This window comes from Carcharhinus amblyrhynchos, chromosome 11 (genome assembly GCF_965287045.1).
Source record: "Carcharhinus amblyrhynchos chromosome 11, sCarAmb.v2.hapA, whole genome shotgun sequence".
Taxonomy (NCBI): Eukaryota; Metazoa; Chordata; class Chondrichthyes; order Carcharhiniformes; family Carcharhinidae; genus Carcharhinus; species Carcharhinus amblyrhynchos.
In genome coordinates this window covers 43,815,383-43,840,530 of record NC_137334.1, presented here as the reverse complement: position 1 = coordinate 43,840,530, position 25,148 = coordinate 43,815,383, and the positions used below count along the sequence as shown (strand labels likewise).

The 25,148-nt window shown below is 40.2% G+C and overlaps 1 protein-coding gene across 7 annotated transcripts in view; it reads right to left on the bottom strand.

Annotated features, from left to right (window-relative positions):
- Positions 1 to 25,148, bottom strand: part of atf2 (activating transcription factor 2) — a 144,680-nt gene that overhangs the window by 60,404 nt on the left and 59,128 nt on the right. For all 7 annotated transcript variants that reach the window (XM_080198947.1, XM_080198946.1, XM_080198945.1 and 4 more), the window contains 2 exons: positions 19,562 to 19,680; positions 16,249 to 16,377 (listed from right to left, as the gene is read on the bottom strand). In XM_080198947.1, coding sequence (XP_080055073.1) covers positions 16,249 to 16,377; positions 19,562 to 19,680 — 248 coding nt within the window. The remainder of the gene's footprint in view (positions 1 to 16,248; positions 16,378 to 19,561; positions 19,681 to 25,148) is intronic.

Genomic DNA, 25,148 nt, shown 5'->3' with positions numbered 1-25,148 from the left:
ACTCCTAATCTATTGTTCCTATTGTATTCGATATTAAATGCTTTATTTAAGTTGTTTAATAGCATGTCATTTGCCTATCAATTCTACTGGCAGTGGCTCTGCATACTCAAGATTGTAATGAAGTTGATTTCCATCACTTTAACTCTAGTTTAACACATGGTAACTGATGCCCGAAATTTCACAGTAAATCATAACAATGCTCAATAGTGCTTTCAAATGTATTTGAACAAATTTGACACCTTGGTTAAGCAGAAACTAATATGCTGCTGCGTATACCAAGTCAGCAATGATAATAATGATTCACCAGGATCCTCTGAATCACTGAGCACTATCATAACTGTGAATTGAACAGGTATACATCGCATAACATTATGTATCAACTGCAGGCACCACGTAGCTCAAACAGCTAGAATGCTTCATGTGCTTGGGAAAATTACCTTTAAAATGTCATTTTTTAAAATTTATGGAAACAATGGACGTGAAAGGCTGACAGTTTGATTTGTCTGGGCTATCTCTGCAGTACTTCTCCAAAAGTTCACAATGAAAACATCTGCTGCAGATCAAAATAAACTGTTTTTGCAGGTTATATGATATGCCACAGAAGAATAAACAAACTTGAATTAATACAGCAGTTCATCATATCTCTCAAACATCCCAAAGCCTTTACATAAAAAAAAATTACATTTTTCAGTTTATGCAATATGATCAACAGTTTGATACATGGTAAGGACAAACAGCAATGCCACAAACAGCCTTTAATCTTTTAAATCTAAATCTGTGGCTACCTTTCCCTGAACTCCAAGTCTGAATCCTTCCAATCAGGCCAAAGTCCTACCACAGCACAGAAAAAGTCACTAATGACATAATTTGTGTTTGTCACAGATGCATACAATCAATCCTCATCTTTCCAAATCTGCCTGAAGCCTTTGGCATGGTTGGCCACACCATCCATCCCCAGTGTCATCCAGTTGGATGGAAAAGCATCCAGTTGGATGGGAAAGCACCCAATTGATTTATTCCCATTTAGCTAATCATAGCCAGAGGATCACCTGCAATAGGTTTGTACCAGCACTTTTTATTTGTGCATGAAAATTTTTGCCACATTATGTGCTGGACTATATTGCGTAAAAAAAACTGTCATTGCTGTTGATAGGCTAAGTGTTGCTTTTCTCAATTTCCAAGAAAACCTTGCCCTGGGTTTTTCACCTCATTGCCTAATTAATATTCATTGTCAAAAACAGAATTATCCTGGACTCTTCCCATTATTCACCTACATGCCAACCCTCACCAACATCATTCGAAGCAGCAGCATCAGTTTTCACGTGCATGCTGTTATTACCCAGCTTTATCTCACTAGCATCTCTCTCGGCTCTTCCACTGTCTTTAAATTATCAAACTACTTATCCATACCAGGATGAGTAGAAATTTCCTTCAATTCAATATTGGGAAGACCACTGATCGCTGACATGAACTCCGTTCTCTGGGAATCGACTCCATCCTTCTCCCTGCATCTATTTGATGCATAAACAAACTTACAACCTTGGTATTATATGTAAGCCTGAGATGAGCTTCCCGCCACATTTCCTTGTCATCACCACAAATGCCAATTTCCACTTCTGTACCATCATCTACCTCTGCCCTAAGCTTATCTGTTGCTGAAACCCACATTCATTCTTTGATACTTCTGGACTTGATTATGCCAAAGCACTCCAAACCAGCCCTTGCATATTCTACCCTCTGTAAACCTGAGGTAATCTAAAACTCTGGTGCCCATGCCCTTGCTTCATCCAGCATCACCATATTGATCTGTACTGGCTGCCATTTAAGCAAAAGTTGTTAAAACTTCTCCTCCATGTCTTCAGATCTCTCCGTGGTCACGTTCCCTTCCCCGCTCTAAACTGCTCCAAACCCACACCATCAGACATCTGCACTACTACTGTTCTGGTCTCTTGATAATCCCCAAGTTTAACAGCTCCACCCACTAATGGTGTGCCTTCAGCTGTCAAGCACCATAAACTCTGCAAATCCCTCCACACCTCCCTTTCTTCCTTAAATTTCCTAAAACCTGTCTTTGACCAAGTTATTTGTTACCTGACTCTATCTCCTCACTGCTGAATTTTACTTTATATCATTCATACGAAGTGCCTTGGGACATTTTATTACTTTAAAAACATGATATAAATACAAATTTTTGTTGTAGCTGCATTCTTATCTCCAACACTGAGCACTGCATCGAAGTATCAGCCTACATTTTAGAATGTGGATGGAACTCTCACTTTGCAAGTCAGATGTGAGAATGTTATCACTCTCAAGCTGACATTAAATCCATCTAATAACGAATAGACAATAATAGATTTATTGAGATCATAAATGTTTCCCATAAATTATTGGTCTCCTAGTTACATTACTTTATTCCGAGCTCTGTTGATTCTCTTAGAATCCCTGTGTCACCTTTAAAGTAAATTTCTTTTGACAAAAGATTAAATTTTACATATTAACAAAACTGAACTTTTCTTATTTTACCTACAGCAACAAAAACACAAAGGAGTTTTAAAAAATTAACTAAACAAAACACATTTTTGTTCCTATCATTCAGCTGCCCTTCAAACAGCATTAGTGTTTTCTCTTTACTATCCCAGCCTCCCTGAGTTTAGCTCATCAATATATATACAATTTCATATCTTATACATACCAATGAGGTCCTCCTTAACTATCTGTCTAGACTGCAGAGCCGATAACCAGACTGTCATGAAACGATACACTAAATTGCCTTGTTGCAGAACTCAATTTCTACCACTAGATGCAGCTGCTGTGTCTACTAACTAAAATGAAAGGGAATACGAGAAAATAAATAACAGATCAGCAAAGCTTTTGACACCACGTCACTGATTTGTCCACAACATAGGGAACCCAGAATAGTGGACAAGCTTCTAATATAAACTGAAAACGGACTAAACCAGAGACAGTAAAGGGTGATTATGAATAGAGCTGCAGCAACACGGCAAAAGATCATTAGCACTGAGTTTAGTGTTTAGGCCATTGCTGGTTATGGTATACATAAACGATTGGGAGCTAGAGATAAATACAAAGATCTTGCATGAGACACCAACTTGGATATTGGGGTTTTAAATAGTAGGAACACAAACCAAAAACAGGAGCGCTGGTTATCTCAGATGGTTAGATGTGATGCTCAGTGGCATTGACAGCACCTGTTCAATTCCTGTAGTTAACATTAGAACACAGAACATAGAACATTACAGCACAAACAGGCACTTCGGCCCACAAGTTGTGGCGATCGTATCCATACCTAACAGGCCTATCTATAACTCTCAATCCCATTAATTCCCATGAACTCATCCAGAAGTCTCTTAAAAGACCCCAACAAGTTCGCCTCTACCACCACTTGAGGGGCAGCCGATTCCACTCACTCACCACCCTCTGAGTGAAAAACTTACCCCTGACATCTCCTCTGTACCTGTTCCCCAGCACCTTAAACCTGTGTCCTCTCAGTGACCATTTCAACCCTGGGAAATGGCCTCCGAGAATCCACCCTATCTATACCTCTCAACATCTTATAAACCTCTATCAGGTCGCCTCTCAACCTTCGTCTCTCCAGGAAGAGACGAGACCTAGCTCCCTCAACCTATTCTCATAAGGCTTGCCTCCCAATCCAGGCAACATCCTTGTAAATCTCCTCTGCACCCTTTCAATAGCTTCCACAACCTTCTTGTAGTGAGGCAACCAGAACTGCACACAGTACTCCAAGTGGGGTCCAAGTTGCAGCATTACCTCCCGACTCCTAAACTCAATCCCTTGATTAATGAAGGCTAGCACACCATATGCCTTCTTGACCACATCCTCCACCTGCGAGGCCGATTTAAGAGTCCTCTGGACCCAGACCCCAGCCCCCGGCCCCAAGGTCCTTCTGTTCCTCAACACTGCTAAGAGTCCTATCCTTGATATTGTACTTCTTCATCCCATTGGACGTTCTTGGTGTATTCTACTACTTGCTCCTTTGTAGTATAATAACAGCTAGAGATAGAGTGGAAAGCCATGATAGCAACCTTCAGACACCAGAGGATGGTAAATGAAGAAAGAGAATGAGCAAAAAACAAATGCAAGGGGAAGAGACAGCATTGGAAGGCAGGGTCATGAGTACCCCAAGACATTAAAGTTGGAAAAATATAAGGTAATGAGACTAGGAAAGGAAAATAAACAATGGTCACATAAATCAAATGGATAGGCCAAAGGGCACAATGCAAAATGTGACCTTAGATGTCGATAAATAGCTCAATGAAACAAACACTGCAGTGTGTAACAGCCAAGAGGATGGAACACAAATCCTAGAAAGTAATATAGTCTATACAAGTCATTGTATACTCACACTTGGTACACACAAGTAAGTACAATTCTTGTTGTCACATTACTACAAGGAAATCCATGCATCAGTGACAGTGTCAAAAAGGGTAACCAAAGTGGTTTATGAATTAAGGCATCTGAACTATGAAAGGAGGTTGATTATTCTGGAAAGAAAGCTTATCATTTAAGCATTCAAGATTCTGAAAGGGACAAGTAAATTGAATTCCATTTTTTGAGATTATCGTACACTTTGAAACCAAGTATATGGGCTTAAGTTAGAAGGAGGAAGGTGCAAAGAAAGTTGAGATGCAACATTTTAGTGCAAACAGCATGAAATGTGTGGAATGTGCTGCCCAAAGATACAGTGAAAACAGTGTGGAAAAACTTCAAGGAAGAATGAAAAGATATTTGAAGAAATGAACAATTGAGCAGAACGCATGAGAACAGCCAGTTAACTTTTTACTGATACTTTTGTTCTAATATATAGACACGATGTATTGAATAAAGATATAGGCCCAAAATTTTGCTGGTCCACCTGCAATAGGAATGGGAGATGGTGAGGGGTGGAGCATGGGATGGTCCATTGGCCTCAGGCAGGATTTTACAGTTTCAGGATGAGCAAGGTCGTAAAATCCCACCGATAATGATTCAATCGTCTAAGCTGCAAGCAACAGAATTATAACTAGCAGAGCAAAAGGTAAATATTTTTGGTATTTCACACAGCACAATCTATTGGCTCAGAAATTGCTGGAAAAATAACATTGAGTTCATGGAAAAGCCTCCTATTATTAGTATGTAAAACCCAGCAATTTGTGGAGAGGAAGAGATGTGCCATGAAATGTGAATCGCCACAAATTGCTGGATGATTTTGTCACTCTCCAATTAGCCTTGCAAAAACAGGAACTTGCTGTCCACCTCCTTGTGATTGTTAACAAATTACTGTTTTGCACCATAAATACAAATGACTCTCACCACAGTCAATTAGGACTAGTATTTCATGTTGTAAGGGCCTTGTTAATGATGTGATTTATGATCCTGACATTACAATCAATCTTGGAGGTCCAGAAAGGGAACAACTGAAACTGCTGAATATCACTCTTGCAAGTAGTAAATTGTTCCTAGAGGTTTTATAAATTTAATATTTTCTCAGTTTTTCTCTTCATATTTTCACTCTCTCTCTTATTCCAATCGTTCTCATTCAATTTATTTTCTGCATCTATTTTGCTTCTAAATCACCCTATTTTCTGTCCTGTCCATTATTTTACTTATTTTTCTGTCCTAAAATTTAAGGAAGATAGACTATCGGCCCAGACTTTCACAAGGGCCTAGGTGCCTCACAGATGTTGCTGTGCTACCATCAATTGACATTTCCAGCAACTTGTGTCAAAAAATTTTGATCTTAAGGGTGAAGTAATTCACAGCCCTCGCCATGAGATGAGCTGCTCCAACAATTTCTAAGCCATTATTCTATTTCTACAGTGTTATGAAAATATTTACATTGGTTTTAAAATTTGTTTCTAGTTCAAATGCATACTTCTACAAATGTTTCCTGAAAGATTTAGTCGAGTGCAACTTATCCATAATGTAGGGTTCTATGTGCCCCTAACATCTGGGATATTTTTCAGGGGAGAGTGAATTAGAGTCTAGAGAATTTCACGGTATAGCTAAACAGTCTCTTTCCAGTTTTCCTTTGAGTATCTACTGTCTTCTTTATTCAGCTGTCCACATTTCTATATAGTTCAATTTCTCTCCCCACCACTAGGGAAATTTTAATCCTAAACACAAGTAGGTTGGGAGTGGATGGGCGATAAGAATTGAATGCGAGTGGGTACTTACTGGCCCAACTAACAGCAATGAAGCATTTTAAATTTGTTTTTAATTGGCTCTAGAAGAGGAAAATGTTGAAGGTGGTAAATTGGATGCCAATCCAGTATGCTGCATTGTCCTTAACAGGGTGCAGCTTCATGAATATTGTTACAGCAGCACTTATCTAAGTAAGTGGAGAGTATTCCATAGTACTTCTGACTATTCTGGTCAATGGTAATATCCAGAATGTTGATAGAGGGGGATTCAGCAATGGTAATGCCACAGAATGGTGGTTAAATTCTCTTTTGTTAGAGATGGTCATTGCTTGGCACTTGTGTGACATGAATGTTATTTGTCAATTATCATTCCAAGCCAGAATATTGTCCAGATCTTGCTGCATATGGATATGGACTGCTTCAATATCTAAGAAGTTGTGAATGGTGTTGAACATTGTGGAATCATGTGTGATCACCCATGAACATCAGCTCCTCACTTGCTTCATGACTAATAAAATACATATATGGCAGGACTCACTGAATGTGTGCGCAATGAATGGTCAAAGGATTGTTGTCTGCCAACAGGGGAAAAGGTGTGGGGAGGCATTTTTGTTATATTTGTCCCTTTAAAAACAGCTGAAATTGTATTATGTGGATTCACCAAAAAACACTGCAAAGCCTGAGACATGAAACAAGGAAAATAAAATTGGTATAACCGAGCTAAATTTGAAGATTCCAATTTGCTCATGGAACCCACCTTCAGGGTTAATACTGGGGCCCATGGTTCAGTTACTCTTTTGATTTTCAAATGAAGATTGGTAAAGAAATACCAATTGAGATCAGCGTCAAATAGCATAGTGAAAATCATGAGGTTTAAACTCAGCATAATCTTATGTAAGTTTATTTATTAGACACAAGTAGACTTACATTAATGCTACAATGATGTTATTGTCAAGAGCATGCAGCCAGGAAGAGAAATGGAAACAGGAACAAGGCCAAGGGAGCGAATCTCCAGCCTGGCTCACACAGGCACAGATCCCACTATGCCCTAGAGGGCCCATAATATGATTTACAGCAGGGAGAACTCATTTTGAGATCCTCTCACCCCAGCCAGTGACAAAATCTTCAGGACACTTCATTTAAATATGTAGGATTGTTTTTAGATTAGAATTCAGCAACCCACTGGCGCATTGTTAAGCTGGCATCTTGATAGTGCTGATTAGAGGAGGCCTGGCAATTGGGGTGGGTGGTTGCGATCTGTAGCATTACTTTGAAATCGGGCCACTCTTTAAAAGAATACCTTGACATTCAATGCCATTATCACTGATCTCTGAGGAGCTGATCTTGCATGCGTCCTATACAGCTTTTTCATGGCACAAATCATCCCAACCTCTTTAAAAAAAAGTATGTGTGGGTCGGTTGTGATCGGAATCATTCTGACCCACTTGGCATGGGTTATACTGCATTTAGAAAACTTTAGGACAACTGTGTCCCAAGGTTCCAGCATGAACCAAAAGGGGGGGAATTTGTCCTATTGATCTTTAGTTTAAAAATTGTTGTTTAATCGATATCTTGATGTCAAATATGCAGCTGGACTCAGGCAACAGTCCTGGATTTGCAAGTGATGCTGGAAAGATGTTTGTGAATGACACTGAGAAGCAGCACATAAATAAGGAATTGGAGAGGCATAGTTTTCATAGGAATAGATGTCATGTCAGGAGATGCGTTGGTTACACTGGGGCAGATAGAAATGGCACCATAAAAGGCCAGTGTGAGAGAAGGAAAGATGGTTAACATGGTTTAATGTTTTGAAGCCTAAACAAACACTATGGATAAATAAATAACATATCATTCTTAATCACATTGCACATTGTTTTTGAAAAGCATAGCTTTGGCAACTTTCATTGCATCCAGGCTAAAGGCCAGATTTTAATGGCTTCATCTGTGTGGAAATGAAAGTGAGGAGGATTTTCAAAATGGTGGGTGAAATGTCCTGCCCTCCATTCTCAGCATATGATAGCCTGGCATGCAGAAATCCTGCCCTTGTGTACTCTATCACAGGGAGATGCATTGTAGTATCCACAATATTTTCATGGAATTGGGTCCATTTTGTTAGGAATCATAATTAACAGCATTTCAGAGGAGTTGTGTAGCATGGGGGAGTTGCCTAGTTTGGAATCAGGAACCTTTTGATCGTTTAGTTTAAAAGTCTTGACAACTTCAAATGTCAAGTTTTTGAAGGTGGCAGTGCAAGTGGAGAGTGTGGTGAAGAAAGCCTATGGTACGTTAGCCTTTATAGGAAGGGGTATAGAATATAAGAGCTGGAGTCTAATGTTGCAGTTGTACAGAACATTGGTTAGGCCGCATTTGGAGTACTGCGTCCAGTTCTGGTCGCCTTACTATCAGAAGGGCGTGGAGACTCTGGAGAGAGTGCAGAGGAGGTTTACCAGGATGTTGCCTGGTATGGGAGGACTGGGGCACGAGGAAAGATTGAAGAAACTGGGGCTCTCTTCCCTTGAAAGACGCCGACTGAGGGGGGGGATCTAATAGAGGTATATAAGATTATGAAGGGTATAGATAGAGTAAACAGAGGTAAGCTATTTCCTATAATAGAGACACGTAGGACAAGGGGCCATGGACTTAAGGTGAGGGGGGAGCGGGACAACACAGATATTAGAGGGAGGTTTTTCACACTGAGGGTAGTGGGGGTATGGAATGCTCTGCCAAGTAAGGTAGTGGAGGCAAACACGCTAGAGTCCTTTAAGAGTAACTTAGACAGGCACATGACTGAGTTGGAGATGGGTGGATATAGGAGATCCTTTTAAATAAGGGTCATTAGCATTGGGGCGTCCCTGGTAATATAAATGGGTATAGTATGATAATAATGTTTTTTCTCTTTTCATTCACAGGTTTTAAGTCGGTCCACCTCGTGTCCAACGAGGGGCATACACGCGATGGGTCGTACTGGGGCTGCTCTCGGTTGTTCGAGATTGGCCTAGTGCTTCATGTCGTTAGTGTGTGCCTAAACTGGACAAGATACTGGGCAAGACGACAGCTCAGTGACTATCGCTGATTGCTGTGCAGACACATGGATTTGGGCCGGTGTCTGTGGGAGTTTGCGCGTTCTCCTCGTGCTTGCGTGGGTTTTCTCCGGGTGCTCCGGTTTCCTGCCACACCCCAAAGATGTGCTGTTAGGCTGATTGGCAGGAATAAATTGTCCCTAAATCAGTTTCCCTCAATCTGGATGGCCATAAAACATTAGACAGGGGTCGTGGGTAGAGGGGTGGACTGGTGGTGTTGAGATGGCGGCGGGGACTCGTTGGGCTGAAGGGCCTGTTTCCCAGGCTGATTTTGTTCTTTGTCCTTTGTCATAATAGATATTGTAAGGATGAGTGATTTTTAATGCTTATAGGGCTCTATCCTTTAAAATATATTAAACTGACCAGATGCAATATAATACTTATCCAAATAAAACAGTATTCAACAATACTGAGAATCAGATATTGAGTCATCTGATCTTTGATTTTTACATTAAATTCAGACATCCATTGCACCTTTGAAAATACTGAACAGACTTCACACCTGGGGACATTGGAGATATGAGGAGGGGACATGGGAAATATTAGGGGATATGGAGAAGGTTTGTTGGGGGGTGTGCTGAGAGGCATGAAGACCTGGACACTCATTTACAGAACCTGGCTAATGTCCTAGATATTACAGGTGGATCTTCTAATCTTTTGGCTTCAGCATCTGCCTACCTCAGGCTTGTTTGGTAGACAGTAGCCCCAACTTCAGCTCATGGGTGACCACTGCCAGGCAACAGGCAGAATCATGATGCTATAAAATGGCCCAATTCATGATTCCTGTTTCAAGGATGAAAATAGGAACAGAGGACTGAAGAGCTGGAGTAAGCTGTTTGGTCTTTCAAACCTGGTTGTGAGCTCTAATCCACCATTCAGTCTGCCCCCCATAACCCTAGATTCCCTCGTCTGTTAGCCTTAAATAAATTGAATGAGCTAGCTTCCACTGCTTGGAGAATTCTAGGCTAACGCTCTCCGAAAGAAAAAATATCATTGCCATTTTAAAGAGGGGACCGCTTATTCTTAGATTGTGACCTCTAGTTCTAGCTCCCCTACAAGGGAAATGTTCTCTGGCATCTACCCTATCAAATCCCCTTTGTATCTTATATGTTTCAATAAGATCACTCCTCATTCTTCTAAACTCCAAAGAATTCAGTTGCTCTTCATTAGATAAGCCCTTCATCCTAGGAATGAATTGAGTATCCAGGTCAGACTGCTTTGTCACTTCACTGTATAGATAACCAAGTGAGTAAATAGTTCAATCCCCTTACCCAACCACCTTTCATCAATAAGGACGCCAAGCTCAGAGTCCATCATCTGAATTACCTACATGATTATGAGTAGCATCAGGAACACTGATGCTGTACTCAACTTCTTATACAAGGGACATTAGAACTTATTTTATGGTTTTATAGGATTTTCATCTCAAAAAATATTTCCTTCATATTGCGACAATTAAAAATCAGAGAATCCTGGAAATGCATGGCAAGCTTGGAAACTTCTGAAAATAAAATAAGTTAGTACAGAATTAACATTCTTTCAGCAGAAATATACAGTTTGCCAATTTTGAATTTTTGTTCATTTATTTGTGCACTTTGTATCTTCCTGTATATTCCTTTTGATCCCTTTGAAGATATTTTGTCTGCAAAATTTTCAATCAATCGAGAGTTAGTAATCATCTTCAAATCAGAGTTGGGTAATGTGCTTTGAATCAGAAGAATACAACAATTTGCACTTCGACACAGCAGGACAACCTATGGACAACTTGGGAGTAATCAATATTTGTGCTTATGGTTGCCAATTCTAATGACACCAATTGTATGGTTTCAGTGAAGGATGAAATTACAATTCTGATTTTTAAAATTTTTTTTATTTCACTGTTTTTCACTATTTTCTATTGGTGCAATACAAACCATAAAGAAGATGGAATTAAACATCCATTCTATCTGCAAAACCTGCCTGTTTAAGGCATTAAGCATTTCTGTTTTGTCATAAATCTTTCCAAGTTTATTCAAACCTCTTGAGGAAAGCAAATTATTAAAGGTGAGTCTTCAGGAATGCAATTTCTGCTACTCTCTTATTTCCATGTTTACTATGTGTCTATTTTTGCTCTCTCACTATCCTAGAGTCTGCTAGCTGTGTGTTTCTCCAATTTTTACATTTCATTGTATTTTCCCCTTACCACACAAGTTCAGAAATTCTTTCCAGTAAGCGTGCAAGACACAAGTATTGCTGGTTAAACTGATTGACATAAACTCCCATGCTACAGATTGCTATCAATATTCAGAGAAACTCTCTCCACTCAAACATTTCATGCTTATAGCAGCACATAGTTCTGTCCCTTTAAAACAGTAATGCCTTTTGTCTTTCAGGCATAAATGAGTTTAGCCTCGATTGTGCTTCTCAGACATATTATGCATAGAATGAGTCAGCTGCTTCCTGGGTCAGCACTAGTATGGCTTCTTGTGTTTTGGAATAATGAAAACTGAGTTAAAAGCATAATATATTCAAAAGGAGAAGGCAGGAAGATAAAAAGAAAACAAGTAAATGAATGAAAACTGCAAAATTGAAAACATTGCAGTGCCACTGAAATAATGTCAAAGGATGAAACACCAACTTTTTATTTTCAGGAATTGCCAAGCTTGCAATCTATTTCCAGAATTTTTTGATCTTTAATTGAAATAATAGCAAGGAAATATTTTAAGGTGAAAATGCTACAAAACCATAAAATCAAAAGCCAAATGTTGCCAGAACTGTTTTACTAGAGTACCATTATATTGTCAACATGTCCATCTGATTAAGCCTGCCTCACAACAGCACTCAGATAAACAGAATACTTTAATAGACTTATGGGCTACGGTCATGATAAAGCCAGGGGCAATAACAGAAAGATGTTTTAAGGAAAAAGTTCATGGTCTTTCAAACTCCCCTGGAACAGTTTTTCAGAACGTGTCGATATTGTGCTGTGTAAAAATAGGAAATTTAGGGGAAGGGGATATTTTCAAATCACAAAAATAAAAGATTAGGATGAACATAGTACAGGTGAATGTTTGCTTCTGCCTTCTCTACCTATTTGAGATGGTGCCTGTGGAGGCACCAGACCAATAACGAAGTAAAGCTGAAGCTAACTTTTTTTTAAAATCACAAATGCCTTTTGCTGAAAGATTATGGCTCTGTTGACTGAGAATTATACATGCTGAACTCAATTCTCGTCTGCTAATTTGTATGTTATTGTTCTGTGTTTAAATGAATTATATTGTTGTATAATTTCTGTTGCTGCAGCATTAGCCTCTTGGCCAGGCTGTCATTGTAAATGTTCTCAATTGACTTATCTAGCTAAATAAAGATTAATTAAAATAAAAATAATTAGTTAACATAAATAATCACATCTGGAGATAGTGGAAAAAGGTAGTCTAAACTGTCTGGAGTCACCAGCATCGAAAAGAAGAAAATTCAACTCTCAATTTGTAAATATTGTTATGGGATAACTGAAATCCAAGTGTTTGTGGCTTTGTTCCCAGCAACTTCTGGCAAAATCTGCAGCTGCGAAAAGTAGTCTTGACCAACTCTCACCCTTCCGTACATTCACACACCCTCAGTAGAGATAAATAGAGGGCTAAAAGCACCTTACTGTCACTACAATTCTTAAAGCCTGGATTGCCTTGTAAATCCTAACAGCTACCAACCCTCTTCCCAATGCAGCAAACTGACAAAGATTTTCAGTAGTATAAGCCAGTGCCCAGATATCTTTTGGGGGGGGGGGATGGTGGTGGTGGTGGTGGTGGTGGAAAAGAGAGAGACACATCTAACATGGCAAATATTTCTATCTACGTCCAGCACCCTGCAAAACTTTTCAAATTTCAGCACAGGCAAACCGCTTTGGAAATTTTTCTCCAGATTCACAGCTTTATTTGGTTAGAGGAACGGTTGAGGACACTGGGTCTGTACTCACAGTTTAGGAGGATGAGTGAGATTTTATTGAAACTTACAGGATACTGCGAGGTCTGAATAGAGTGGATGTGGAGAGGTTGTTTCCATTAATAGGAAAAACTAGAACCAGAGGGCACAACCTCAGACTAAAGGGACGATCCTTTAAAACAGAGATGAGGAGGAATTTCTTCAGCCAGAGTGTGGTTAATCTGTGGAACTCTTTGCTGCAGAAGGTTGTGGAGGCCACATCATTGAGTATCTTTAAGACAGACAGATACATTCTTGATTAATAAGGGGATCAGGGGTTATGGGGAAAAGGCAGGAGAAGGGGGATGAGAAAAACAGTAGCCATGATTGAATGGCTGGGTAGACCCGATGGGCCGAGTGGCCTAATCCTGCTCCTATGTCTTATAACCATTCCGAGTATAACTAGAGATAAAATAGAAATCCTGAAGGAAGTCTGAGGACAGTACTTTAAATTGACCAAAGGAACAATAAAGATAAGAGTTATGGCATCAGCACCCACTACAGCAAAACGTACTGGCGCCAACTTAAAAATCATACAAAACGCGTTGCGCACAAACTCAAATATCCAACCTCCAAACCAGGCCGGAAAAGTTGCACCCAAAAGGGCAACATCATTCATATATTTTGGGCCACTTTATCCAGCATTCAGGATAGCAGTGGGAAGATTACTTGCTGGTCTCATGATCCCAGGAAACCAAGTTTTGTGCTGCCCAATGGACAGATTGAGAGTGATCTTACCAATGGAATTCCAAGTGCCAAACAAGGATGAAAATGGGAAAGAATCGTGCCTTTTTTTAGTGAGCCCTCAGACACAATCTTATGCCAGAGAGTGGCAAAGTGTGATTCATGCCAGGAAGGGGAGTGGGAAAGTCAGCCACTGACACCTAGAGCACAGAACAGAGATTGGTTGCTCCCCTCCCTCCCCTTGCTCCCAATTGCTGGCGTCTCTGTTCATTGCTAGCCTTCCCAGCCAAACACTGCCTTTGGTCCGGCTAAACACCACACTGATACCACCTGGCCAACTGCCACCCCAAGAAACACACTCCCCACCCCTGGATCAATGACTGTCCTGGCTGATCCCCAATTGCAGAGTTGCAGAGTGCACGGCCGTCCCACCGCCTCCACTTAGGCCTTGCCCCTTCGCGTCCCATGCCCTCCCTTTATTGGCCATCCCTTGGCATTACCTGGTGCCTAGTGGGCAGTGTCAGGATGCCTGCTGGCAGTGCCAGCCAGGGGGGCCTCAGTAGCTTCTGATCCCACCAGCGAGGCCATCACATTTGGTCCTGTTGGTGGGAGACCATATATGATCCTCGCTAGAGAGGACCTCCAAAATAGCAATATTTTATATCACAATAAAAAGGTAAACTTTTCTTACAGGGAAATGATGCGCCTTCCTATCTTCTGGTTAGTTTTTCTGACTGATCCACTAGGTCTGCTAACAATTGAAACTGCACTTTTTCAGAGGGAAGTGTGCAATGGGTAAACGAAAAGTAAAATCAGTCACCCTTCAATTATATGAAGTCTTGGTCACTTTACTATTGTACAACATTATAGCAGAACATAAGTTAATGCTTCAGTTCTCTGAAACAACATTACCTGATCTCTATGTACTGCTGCAATGGCATATCAAATGGCAATCAAACACAATATGAAAGCAACAAAAATCTGCTCTTATTCCTGCTTTCTTTGACTACTAAGTAGCTGGTTATAGGGCGATTTTGACAGATGGCTGGAAGTAAGTTAGCTACATCCTATGGCCAGGATGTGGAGTATGTTTCACGGTTAAATCAGAAGATAAAATATTCATTAACAAAAATGTTGCTGAATTACAAATGTCAACCTTCCTAACATGTTTTAGCTGTTAACAAAAATGTTGCAAATATAGAAAAAAATCTTGAATATAATCTTTAAAAATACAAAACATGTTGAAGTAAGCCAGAAACTTTTTCCAGTTGATGAAGGGCAATCAACTCAAAGCATTAACTTTATTTCTCTCTCCACAGATGCTACCTGACCTGCTGATATTTCCAACATCTTCTGATTTTATTACATTTTTTTCTTTTGTTATAACAGATGATTTTCATTCACATTAATGATCTTGCAATTATCGGTTCAACTTTCTTAATTTTAATCCCGGAGGACACTATTTTGCAGATAAACAGAACTTCCATCTGGACCAGAACTCAAACAACATGAGGGGGATTGGTTTTACCTCTCATCTTCTGAATTGCTACCCATTATGCATCCTTCTAAATTTGGGACTGTAAGATAATCTAGTATTCAGACGCTCAACAATGCTAACATGCACTCTAATCAAATGTAGGGAACACTTTTTCAAGACAACTTTGAGTGATGTTTTTCTCTTCCTTGAAAACACTGAATGCTTTCCTTCTGCTTGGCTCTTCAGTTAATGGCAAATTTTACTCAGTCTGACTGACAGCGTCGAGAGTCTTGAACATGTTTACTGTCCTGGTTATGACTAAAATGTTTCTACCACATCATTTGCCAAAATATCAAACTGGTAATCAGATTTAATATAAATATAAACAATATTATCCAAACTAATCTAAATGACAATTTCCTCTGAGCCTGGTTTCTGTCAAAGTTATTTCTTCTGACAAACCCTTCCAAAGGCACATTTCCATGTGGTGAGAACGTGGTTGTTCTATAACTACTAATGTCAGTAACTAAGTATATAACTTTATCCTGAAGTGTTTCTTTCACATGAGTTCTTCTAATGAAACATTCTAATTTCCAAAGACACATCTGGAAATTAAGTTGCTGCAAAGGACAGTGCCAGTGGGATCTTTGGAAAGTTTATATGTTTTGTTTTTACAAATATACTCATTTCATGTAACAATTTAATTTCAAAATCATTTCTAACATTTTTACACAGTTTTAATAATTAATTTAGCTCCACTGTTTTTAACTTTATGTAATGAGAAACATGTCTCATATTCCCTTTAGCTCCCTCTCTGTAATTTAACTTTCAATTTCTTCAGACAATTTGAAACTGCAACTTAAACATTTTGATAATGTAGACATATTACCTTTTCATCACTGGTGGTTGACTCTGGGTGAGGCAAAGGACTATTCTGATGAGTTGTTTCCACAATCGGCATATCCTCCACTTTAGTCCTAACTGCTGGTAATGCAAGTGGGGACATATCCAAGGGCATCTATGAAATCACATCAAACTCGTAGATTTCAGCGAACAATAAAATTAATATTAATTTCAAACAATTTTAATGAGTTACACCAAATCTTGTAGACAGTTCACTCCCTGCCAAAAATCTCCTTCCCACCACACTGACTAAAGTCAGCCAGTAAAGACCTCATTGGAACCGGCATCAGGATCTGTTGCCAAATTAGACTGTGAATGATCACAGCATGTACTGCGTAACCTCTGGTGTATTCTACCATATAACAATTAAGCAACCACACCAAAAGCCATTGAATGGATTCTTGGAGACTACCACCCAAAACGCAAACTAAATTATTTTTGCTCAGGAGCAGTGACCTTCATATTTTCACATCAAAACCACTGCCTGCTGCCGTCTATCATTCCCTCCTCCACCCCATTCAGATTCTTCTAAAGTTCTCAATCAGCATCAGAGACAGCCAATCTTGTTGTTCTCTTACAACGGAGAGCTGCGTGTGAGGTTATCCTGAATCGGTTTTAACCAGACATCGGGCTCATTAAGTTTGTGAGGCGTTCATTCCACCTGGATTATGCCCTGGCACTAACAAATTTCAAGACCACGACTTCTAAAATGCATTATTCCTCTTGGACAAAATCGGGAAATAAATTCAAATATACACAAAGAGACAGGGAGAAGACACGGACAGCTTTGACAGATGGGCAAGATGAGAGATCAGGTGTAATTTTGGGTGGCATGTTGGCACAGTGGTTAACACTGCTGCCTCACAGCTCCAGCAACCTAGGTTCGATTCCCGCTTGAGTCCCGATTTATGTGGAGTTTGCATGTTCTCCTTATGTCTGTGTGGGTTTCTTACAGGTGAGCAAAAGCACATTACAGCACAGGAACAGGCCCTTCGGCCCTCCAAGCCTGTACTGATCATGCTGCCTCACTGAACTAAAACTCCCTACCCTTGCATGGACCATATCCCTCTATTCCCATCCTATTCATGTATTAGTCAAGAAAGCCCTTAAAGTCACTACTGTATCCGCTTCCACTACCTCCTCCGGCAACGAGTTCCAGGCACCCACTACTCTCTGGGTAAAATATCTGCCTTGTACATCTCCTTTAAACCTTGTCCCCTAGTAATTGACTAGGGAACAAGTTTCTGACTATCCACTCTGTCCATGCCTCTCATAATCTTGTAGGCTTCTATCAGGTTGCCCCTCAACCTCCGTCATTCCACGAAGAACAAACCAAGTTTCTCCAACCTCTCCTCATAGCTAATGCCCACCATATCAGCCAATACCTGGCAAATCTTTTCTGTACCCTCTCCAAAGCCTCCACCACATCTTTATGGGAGCACGGCAACCAGAATTGAACACTATATTCCAACTGCAGCCTAACTATGGTTCTATAAAGCTGCAATATGACTTGCCAATTTTTAAACTCAGTGCTCTGGCCAATGAAGGCAAGCATGCCATATGCCTTCTTGACTACCTTCTCCATCTGCATTGCCACTTTCAGTGACCTGTGTACCGTCACACCCAGATCCCTTTGCCTATCAATACTCTTAAGGGTTCGGCCATTTACTGTATATTTCCTACCTGTATTAGGCCTTCCAAAATGCAACACCTCACATTTGTCCGGATTAAACACCATCTGCCATCTCTCCGCCCGAGTGTCCAATTGATCTATTTTCTGCTGTATCCTCTGATGGTCCTCATCGCTATCCGCAAATCTACCAACCTTTGTGTCATCTGCAAACTTACTAATCAATCCAGTTTCATTTTCCTCCAAATCATTTATATATATTACAAACAGCAAAGGTCCCAGCACTGATCCTTGAGGAACACCACTTATTACAGCCCTCCATTCAGAAACGCACTCTTCTACTGCTACCCTCTGTCTTCTTTGACCGAGCCAGTTTAGTATCCACCTTGCCAGCTCACCTCTGATCCCATGCGACTTCACCTTCTGCACCAGTCTGCCATGCAGGGACCTTGTCGAAGGCCTTACTGAAGTCCATGTAGACAACATCCACTGCCCTACCCTCAATCATCTTCGTCACTTTCTCCAAAAACTCAATCAAGTTCGAGAGACACAATCTCGCCTTCACAAAACCGTGTTGCCTCTCACTAATATGTCCACTTATTTCCAAGTGAGAATAAATCCTGTCTCAAAGAATCCTCTCCAATAATTTTCCTCTCACTGATGTAAGGCTCACCCGCCTGTAATTACCTGGATTATTCTTGCTACCCTTCTTAAACAAAAGGAACAACATTGGCTATTCTTCAATCTTCTGGGATCTCCCCTGTAACCAGTGAGGATACAAAGATTTCTATCAAGGCCCCAGCAATTTCCTCTCTTGCCTCTCAGTATTCTGGGATGATATCCCATCAGGCCCTGGGGACTTGTCTACCTTCATGTTTCTCAAGAACCCCAATATCCCTCCTTTTTGATCTCGTGTTGAGATGAACCGGTGCTCTGGTTTCCTCCCACTGTCCAAAGATGTGCAAGTTAGATGCATCGACCGTGCTAAATTTCCCCTTATTATCTCAGGGATGCATAGATTAGAGAGATTAGTGGAGTAATGTGAGGTTATGGGAAAGAGCCTAGGCGGGATTGTTGCCAGTGCAGACTCAATGGACCGAATGGCCTCCTTCTGCACTGTAGGCATTCTATGATTCTATTCAACCAATTGAGCCTTAAAGACATAAACAGCAGTAGAAAACATGATGCCTGGAATTGATTATACACTTAAATGATCTTTTAGTTCAGTTTTATTCAATGTTTTGATTGAGAACATAGTTATCACGATTGAAGAAATGCTCATCTTTGTTAAAGACACCAATGAACTGCAGGTTCTTTAATATTTTGTCCAATAGCATTTTGTACAAGATTAAATTCAGCCTCTCCCAAGACAGTTCCATCCATGCATTTCAAAAATTGTAATGTTCACATGTATTTTTAAAATGACAAATGCATTGTATTCAGAGTCAAGGGTAAATCATACAGATCTGAACTGAGATTGTTGCTTCAGCAAAACATACAACACTATAAAGGAGGTACAAAACATCTATTTTCCAAGTGACATTTCCCAAGCAAGCAACTGTGTAAACATTAGAAGGCATCTTCTGAAAATTCAATTGAATTGTACCAACGGTAGTTGTGAAATCACATTTCAACATTAAGAAAGCCTAGACAATAACATGTTATTCACCTTTTTGATGTCATCTTCTGAAGCCTTCTTAAATTCATTTTCAAACGGACTTGCCAGCTCATTAAATAATCCTACTTCTTCACAATTCTTAAGGAAACGTGTTGGAGTTGGAGTTTGGTCTGAATGGATTCAAAAAGTAAAAATATTATGGAACTTTTAGATCAAACTTTATAAACTCTAATAACTTGCATAATAACTATTTGAAGATAACATCAATTTAATCTGTGTGTAAATCTGTCTATATGACTTGAAACATTAACATGGAAAATAAATTTTTAAAAAATTAAAAAGCAGGACCTTAACAATAATAATCTCTGCATTATTGCCCAAGCCATGCATCAGTTGGTATGGGAGCAGGCACATCAGAAGAATTAACACATGATTAAAAGGGCTGGTATGGAACAGAGGGGATTATTTTCATGGGACATTGGCACCAGAAGAAGCTGAACCCATGAAGTCCAAAAGACGTGTGGGTTAGTGGATTGACCATGGTAAAAATTCTCCATAATGTCAGGGGGGTTAGCAGAGTAAATATATAGGGTTAGGGAGTTTGGGCCTGCGTGGGATTGTGGTTGGTGCAGACTTGATGGGCCAAATAGCCTCATTCTACACAGTAGAGATTCTACGAGTTCTATGAATGGGGACAGGACCCATATCTTTGTGGAAAGGGTATACAGGGGCTCAGGAGAGGCTTTAAACAATAAGATTAAGGGCGGGGAGCGATCTACAAGAATCATAAAGCCTAAATGTAAACAGAACATGCAGGAGGGCAGCAAGAATGGAGTACATTGAAAGTTGAGGGAATAATTAATTAGAAAACACAAAAAGCATTAAACATAAAATGAGAGGAAATCCTATTAGGAATTAGATAAAGGACCGGATTTTCTCCTTCTGACTTAGGCCAACCTGCATTGGCAGACAGAACCAGATTCTGGGATTCCTGTCACTGGCAATTTTGAAGGGCAGTCATGATGTGGAGATACCAGCATTGGACTGGGGTAAACATAATAAGAAGTCTCACAACACCAGGTTAAAATCCAACAGGTTTATTTGGTAACAAGTAACTTTTGCTACCAAATAAACCTGTTGGACTTTAACTTGGTGTTGAGAGACTTCTTACCCAATTTTGAAGGGCACAGGCTAAGTGCATAGGCTGCATCCAGTAGTCCCAACATTACCAACTCCATTGCGGGAGAGGGCATTTCAGAACTCCCACAATATTCATAGAGTCAGGCCAGTTTCTGAAGGCTACGTGGTTCACACCTGTTCAAAGGTGTCATGAACCACGGGGGAACCCTATCTCAAGTGGCAAACTTTTTGACAGGCAAGTTCAAAAGGTGTTGCCAACTTCAAATATCATAATAAGATGCCATTTGATAAGTTAAATATGTTTTTAATGCCATGATTGATGACACGGCTTTGTTCTTAAAAGGTACGTGACGATTAAATTGACCAGGAATGTGAAAATGGGAATGTCTTCAGCTTCAGTAAGTACATCATCCACTTGATAAAGAGCTCTTCTGCACTGAACAGCATTTGACTGTGTCAGTTGTCCTTTGTACTTCGTTGTTTTCACTGAATGACAGCTCAGGCATTTGTTCCACTGTTTTAAAACTTGAGTGATGGTCCCACTCCAGCCTGTCCTGCCACCCCACCATGAAAATAGTGTGGCTGGGCACTGCTGGGCAAGTGGTGGGATCACATCATCAGGAAATTACCCAATTTCTATTTTCTGCCTCAAAGAGGAAAATCCAGCCAAAAATATCCATTCAGCAATGCAGTATGTCTGTCATAAAATAGGAGAGCTGGAGGCAATTTTGCATAGGGAGCAACCAGCACAGAAGAATTACTGAGACATCACTACAGAAAAAGCGAGACAAAAACAGAATATAGACAAGAAATACAAGATAATAAAGGATCCAGCATACGAATATCTATAGTATACAGACCAACTGATGGTGGAAGGGAAGTGCTACCTCATTGAATGTTTTTAAGGCAACAATCGATACATTTTTGAACAGCAAAGGAATTAAGGATTATGATAAGCGGGCAGGTAAATGGAGCTGAGTCCATGAAAAAATCTTACTGAATGGCGGAGCAGACTTGAGGGGCCAGATGGCCTATTCCTGCTCCTAGTTCTTATATTCTTATGTTAAGTGGAGGAAGAAATATTCAGATAAATTAGAAGATTGAGTAAAATATGTTTAAAAAAAAATCATGAGGGATTTCAATTACCCTGATATCAACTGGATAGGAAAGGTAGGTAAAGGGGATAAAGGAATGGAATTCCTACAATGTCAACAGGATGCCTCTCTGATCCAATATATAAAAAGCCCAACAAGGAAGACTCGCTATTGGATCTAGTAATGCAAAATGAATCAGAGCAGTTAAGAAACATAAAAGTGAGGAACATCTAGGCAATAGTGACTATAATATCATACATTTTAAGATAACGATAATGGAGGATACAAATACAACAAAAAACAAATTATTAGATTAGATAAAAGGTGCTTTTGAGGAGCTGGGAATGGGGAAATAAAATGGGCAGCGATATTGATAAACAATGAAGCAGAACAACAATGGCAAACACTTAGAACAGTATTGAACAAAGTACATAAAAATATACTGCTTTAAGAAAAAAGAACAAATACTAGTGGGACTCCACTGATGTTTAAAAAACAAGAGAACAATTGAGGGTTTAAAAAGTAGTATTTGTTAAGTACATAGCAACAAAGGAGTGCAGAATAAGAGATAATATAAATTGATTAGGAGAGAAATCAAAAAAAATTAGGAAAGAGGATGAAATTAAACCATCAAGGAACGTAAAACAAACAGCAAATATTTTATAGGCACATCAATAAAAAAAAGGAAGGCTGTGTTCATAAGATGATAATACCACAAGTAATGATGGATGGGAGAGATAGCAGAAATAGCAGAAATTTTAAATAATTATTCCACTTTGATATTTACAAGAGATCGAACAAGTCGACGCAATATAGTAGACTTGACAGTGAGTGATTAGCTGAGTAATAAGCATTTGAAATAAAAAAAGGGGCTGTATTGAATAAATTAAACAAACTCAAAGAGGATTAGGCCACTGGTCCACATTGATTGCATCATGTAGTTTAAAAGAACCTAGGAAAGAGAAAGCAGAGGTAATACTACCAACATTAAAAATTTTATTAGAAAAAAAAAGTGTAATGCAAGAGGAGTGGCAGCTAATGTGGTTCCTATATTTAAGGAGCAGGATGGAACATGAGCAGGGAATTACAGACCAGTCAGTATAATGTTTTGTAGGAAATGTAATGGAATCTATACTAAAGGAGAGAATCGAAAAATATCTGGAGAGGAATCTTAGAGGTGATAGGGGTCTTGCCTGCTGACTGGTAATCAGTGAGAGTGTTGCATTGGCAATTTTGGTGAAGGCCTGCCGAGCCACACAAGGCAATCAGACTGCTGAGAGGCCACCAGTGAGCCTTTTCCTGGACCCCATAGCAAGAGCTATGCCGAACCAGAGGCTGGCAGTTTTCTTAAAACTCATTTTGCAGGATCTCGGCATCACTTTGTAGGCCAGCATTTACTGCCCATCCTTACTTGCCCTCAAAGTGGTGGCAAGCTGTCTTCTTGAACCGCTGCAGTCCCTGAGGTGTAGGTACACCCACAGTGCTGTTCTGGAGGAAATTACGGTATTTTGATCCAGCAACAGTGAAGGAATGACCATATATTTCCAAGTTAGGATAGTGAGTGACTTGGGGGGGGGGGGGTAACTTCCAGGTAGCGGTGTTCCCAGGTATCTGTTGCCCTGCTAGACGATAGTGGTTGTAGAGTTGGTAGTGCTGCCTGAGGAATCTTGGTGAGTTCCAGCAGTGTGTCTTGAAGATGGTACACACTGGTGGTGAAGGGACTGAATACTTAAGGAAGGGGTAGCAATCAAGTTTTCTCTCAGATGGTGTTGAGCTTCTTGAGTGTTGTTGAAGCTGTGCTCATCCAGGCAAGTAGAGTGTATTCCATTACACTCCAAATCTGTGTCCTGTCGATGGTGGACAGACTTTGGAAGGTCAAAGGCGAGTTACTTACTGCAGGATTCCTAGCCTTGACCTGTTCTTGTAGCCACAGTATTTACATAGCTGGTCCAGTTCTGTTTCTACTCAATGGTAGCCTCAGGATATTGATAGTGGAGGATTCAGCAGTAGTAACATGACTGAATGTCAACGTGCGACGGTTAAATCTTCTCTTCTTGGAGTTGGCCATTGTCTGGTTCTTGTGTGGCGTGAACATTACTTGCCAAGTTTGAGTATTGTCATTCATTCAGCAGTGTCAGCAGGAAAGCAGTGGCTGATGTCGGAACAAAAGCCACCTGAGGCCAAAGTTCACAGAGTGAATCAGGCTAGAGGCAAGTTATGTTGAGAGGTGTTTTATGGGGTTCGGGTCGTGGCACGGGGGGTAGGTTTATGAGTTCAACAGAAAGGGCATGAGAGTTGCTCTTAGTGACCACCCCCACATTCCAGATCAGATATGTTTGAAGCAGAGACCTCCCCACAGGAAATGACAATCAGCTGGCACAGGTTTACTTGTCATACTCCCTTTGTGGCAATAGGCCGGTCCGCAGCTAGTTAATATTCACAGTAGTCAAAGATGAGGAGTGGTGCAGGAACCACTGTTGTTCATAATGTACATTAATGATTTGGACAATTTCTAAGTTTGAGGATAACACCAAATTGGGGTTGGGGGGGGGGGGGAGCAGTTGGAGGGAGTGGTGAAAGTTAACACTGAAGAGAACTGCAACAAATTACAGAGTAAACTTTCAGGAAGGACAAATAATTGGTGGATGAAGTTCAGCACTAATAAATGTGAACTAGCACATTTTGGTAGGAAGAATAAGGAGATTATTTATTACTTGAAAAGGTGCAAGTTCAGGGGCGAAAGAATGACAAAGCAATCTTGCAGTACAAATATATCAAAGTAGGTCAGACAAAGGAGAGCCATTGGACGTTATCTACTTGGATCTCCAGAAGGTCTCTGATAAGGTGCCACACAGCTAAGGAGGCTGCTGCTGCATAAGAGCCCATGGTGTTCAAGACAAGGTACTATCATGGATAGAAGATTGGCTGACTGGCAAAAATGGGTCCTTTTCAAGATAGTAGCCAGTGACTCGTAAAGTTCCGCAGGGGTCTGTGTTAGGATCACATCACTTGATACATCAATGATCTAGAAGGAGGAACTGAAGGCATTATGGCTAAGTTTGCTTATGATGCAAAGATAGATGGAGGGACAGGTAACATTAAGGATGCACAGAGGCTGCAAAAGGACTTGGACGGGTTAGGAGAGTAGGCAAAGAAGTTGCTGATGGAATATAACATGGGAAAATGAGGTTATTTTGGCAGGAAGAATAGAGGCATAGACTAATTTCTAAAGTGGAGAGAATTCAGAAATCAGAAACACAAAGGGACCTGGGAATCTTAGTTCAGGATTCTCTTAAGATTAACGTGCAGACTGAGTCAGTAATTAAGGCGGCAATTGCAATGTTAGCATTCATTTCGAGAACTAGAATACAAAAGCAGGGATGTACTACTTACATAGTCTTTAT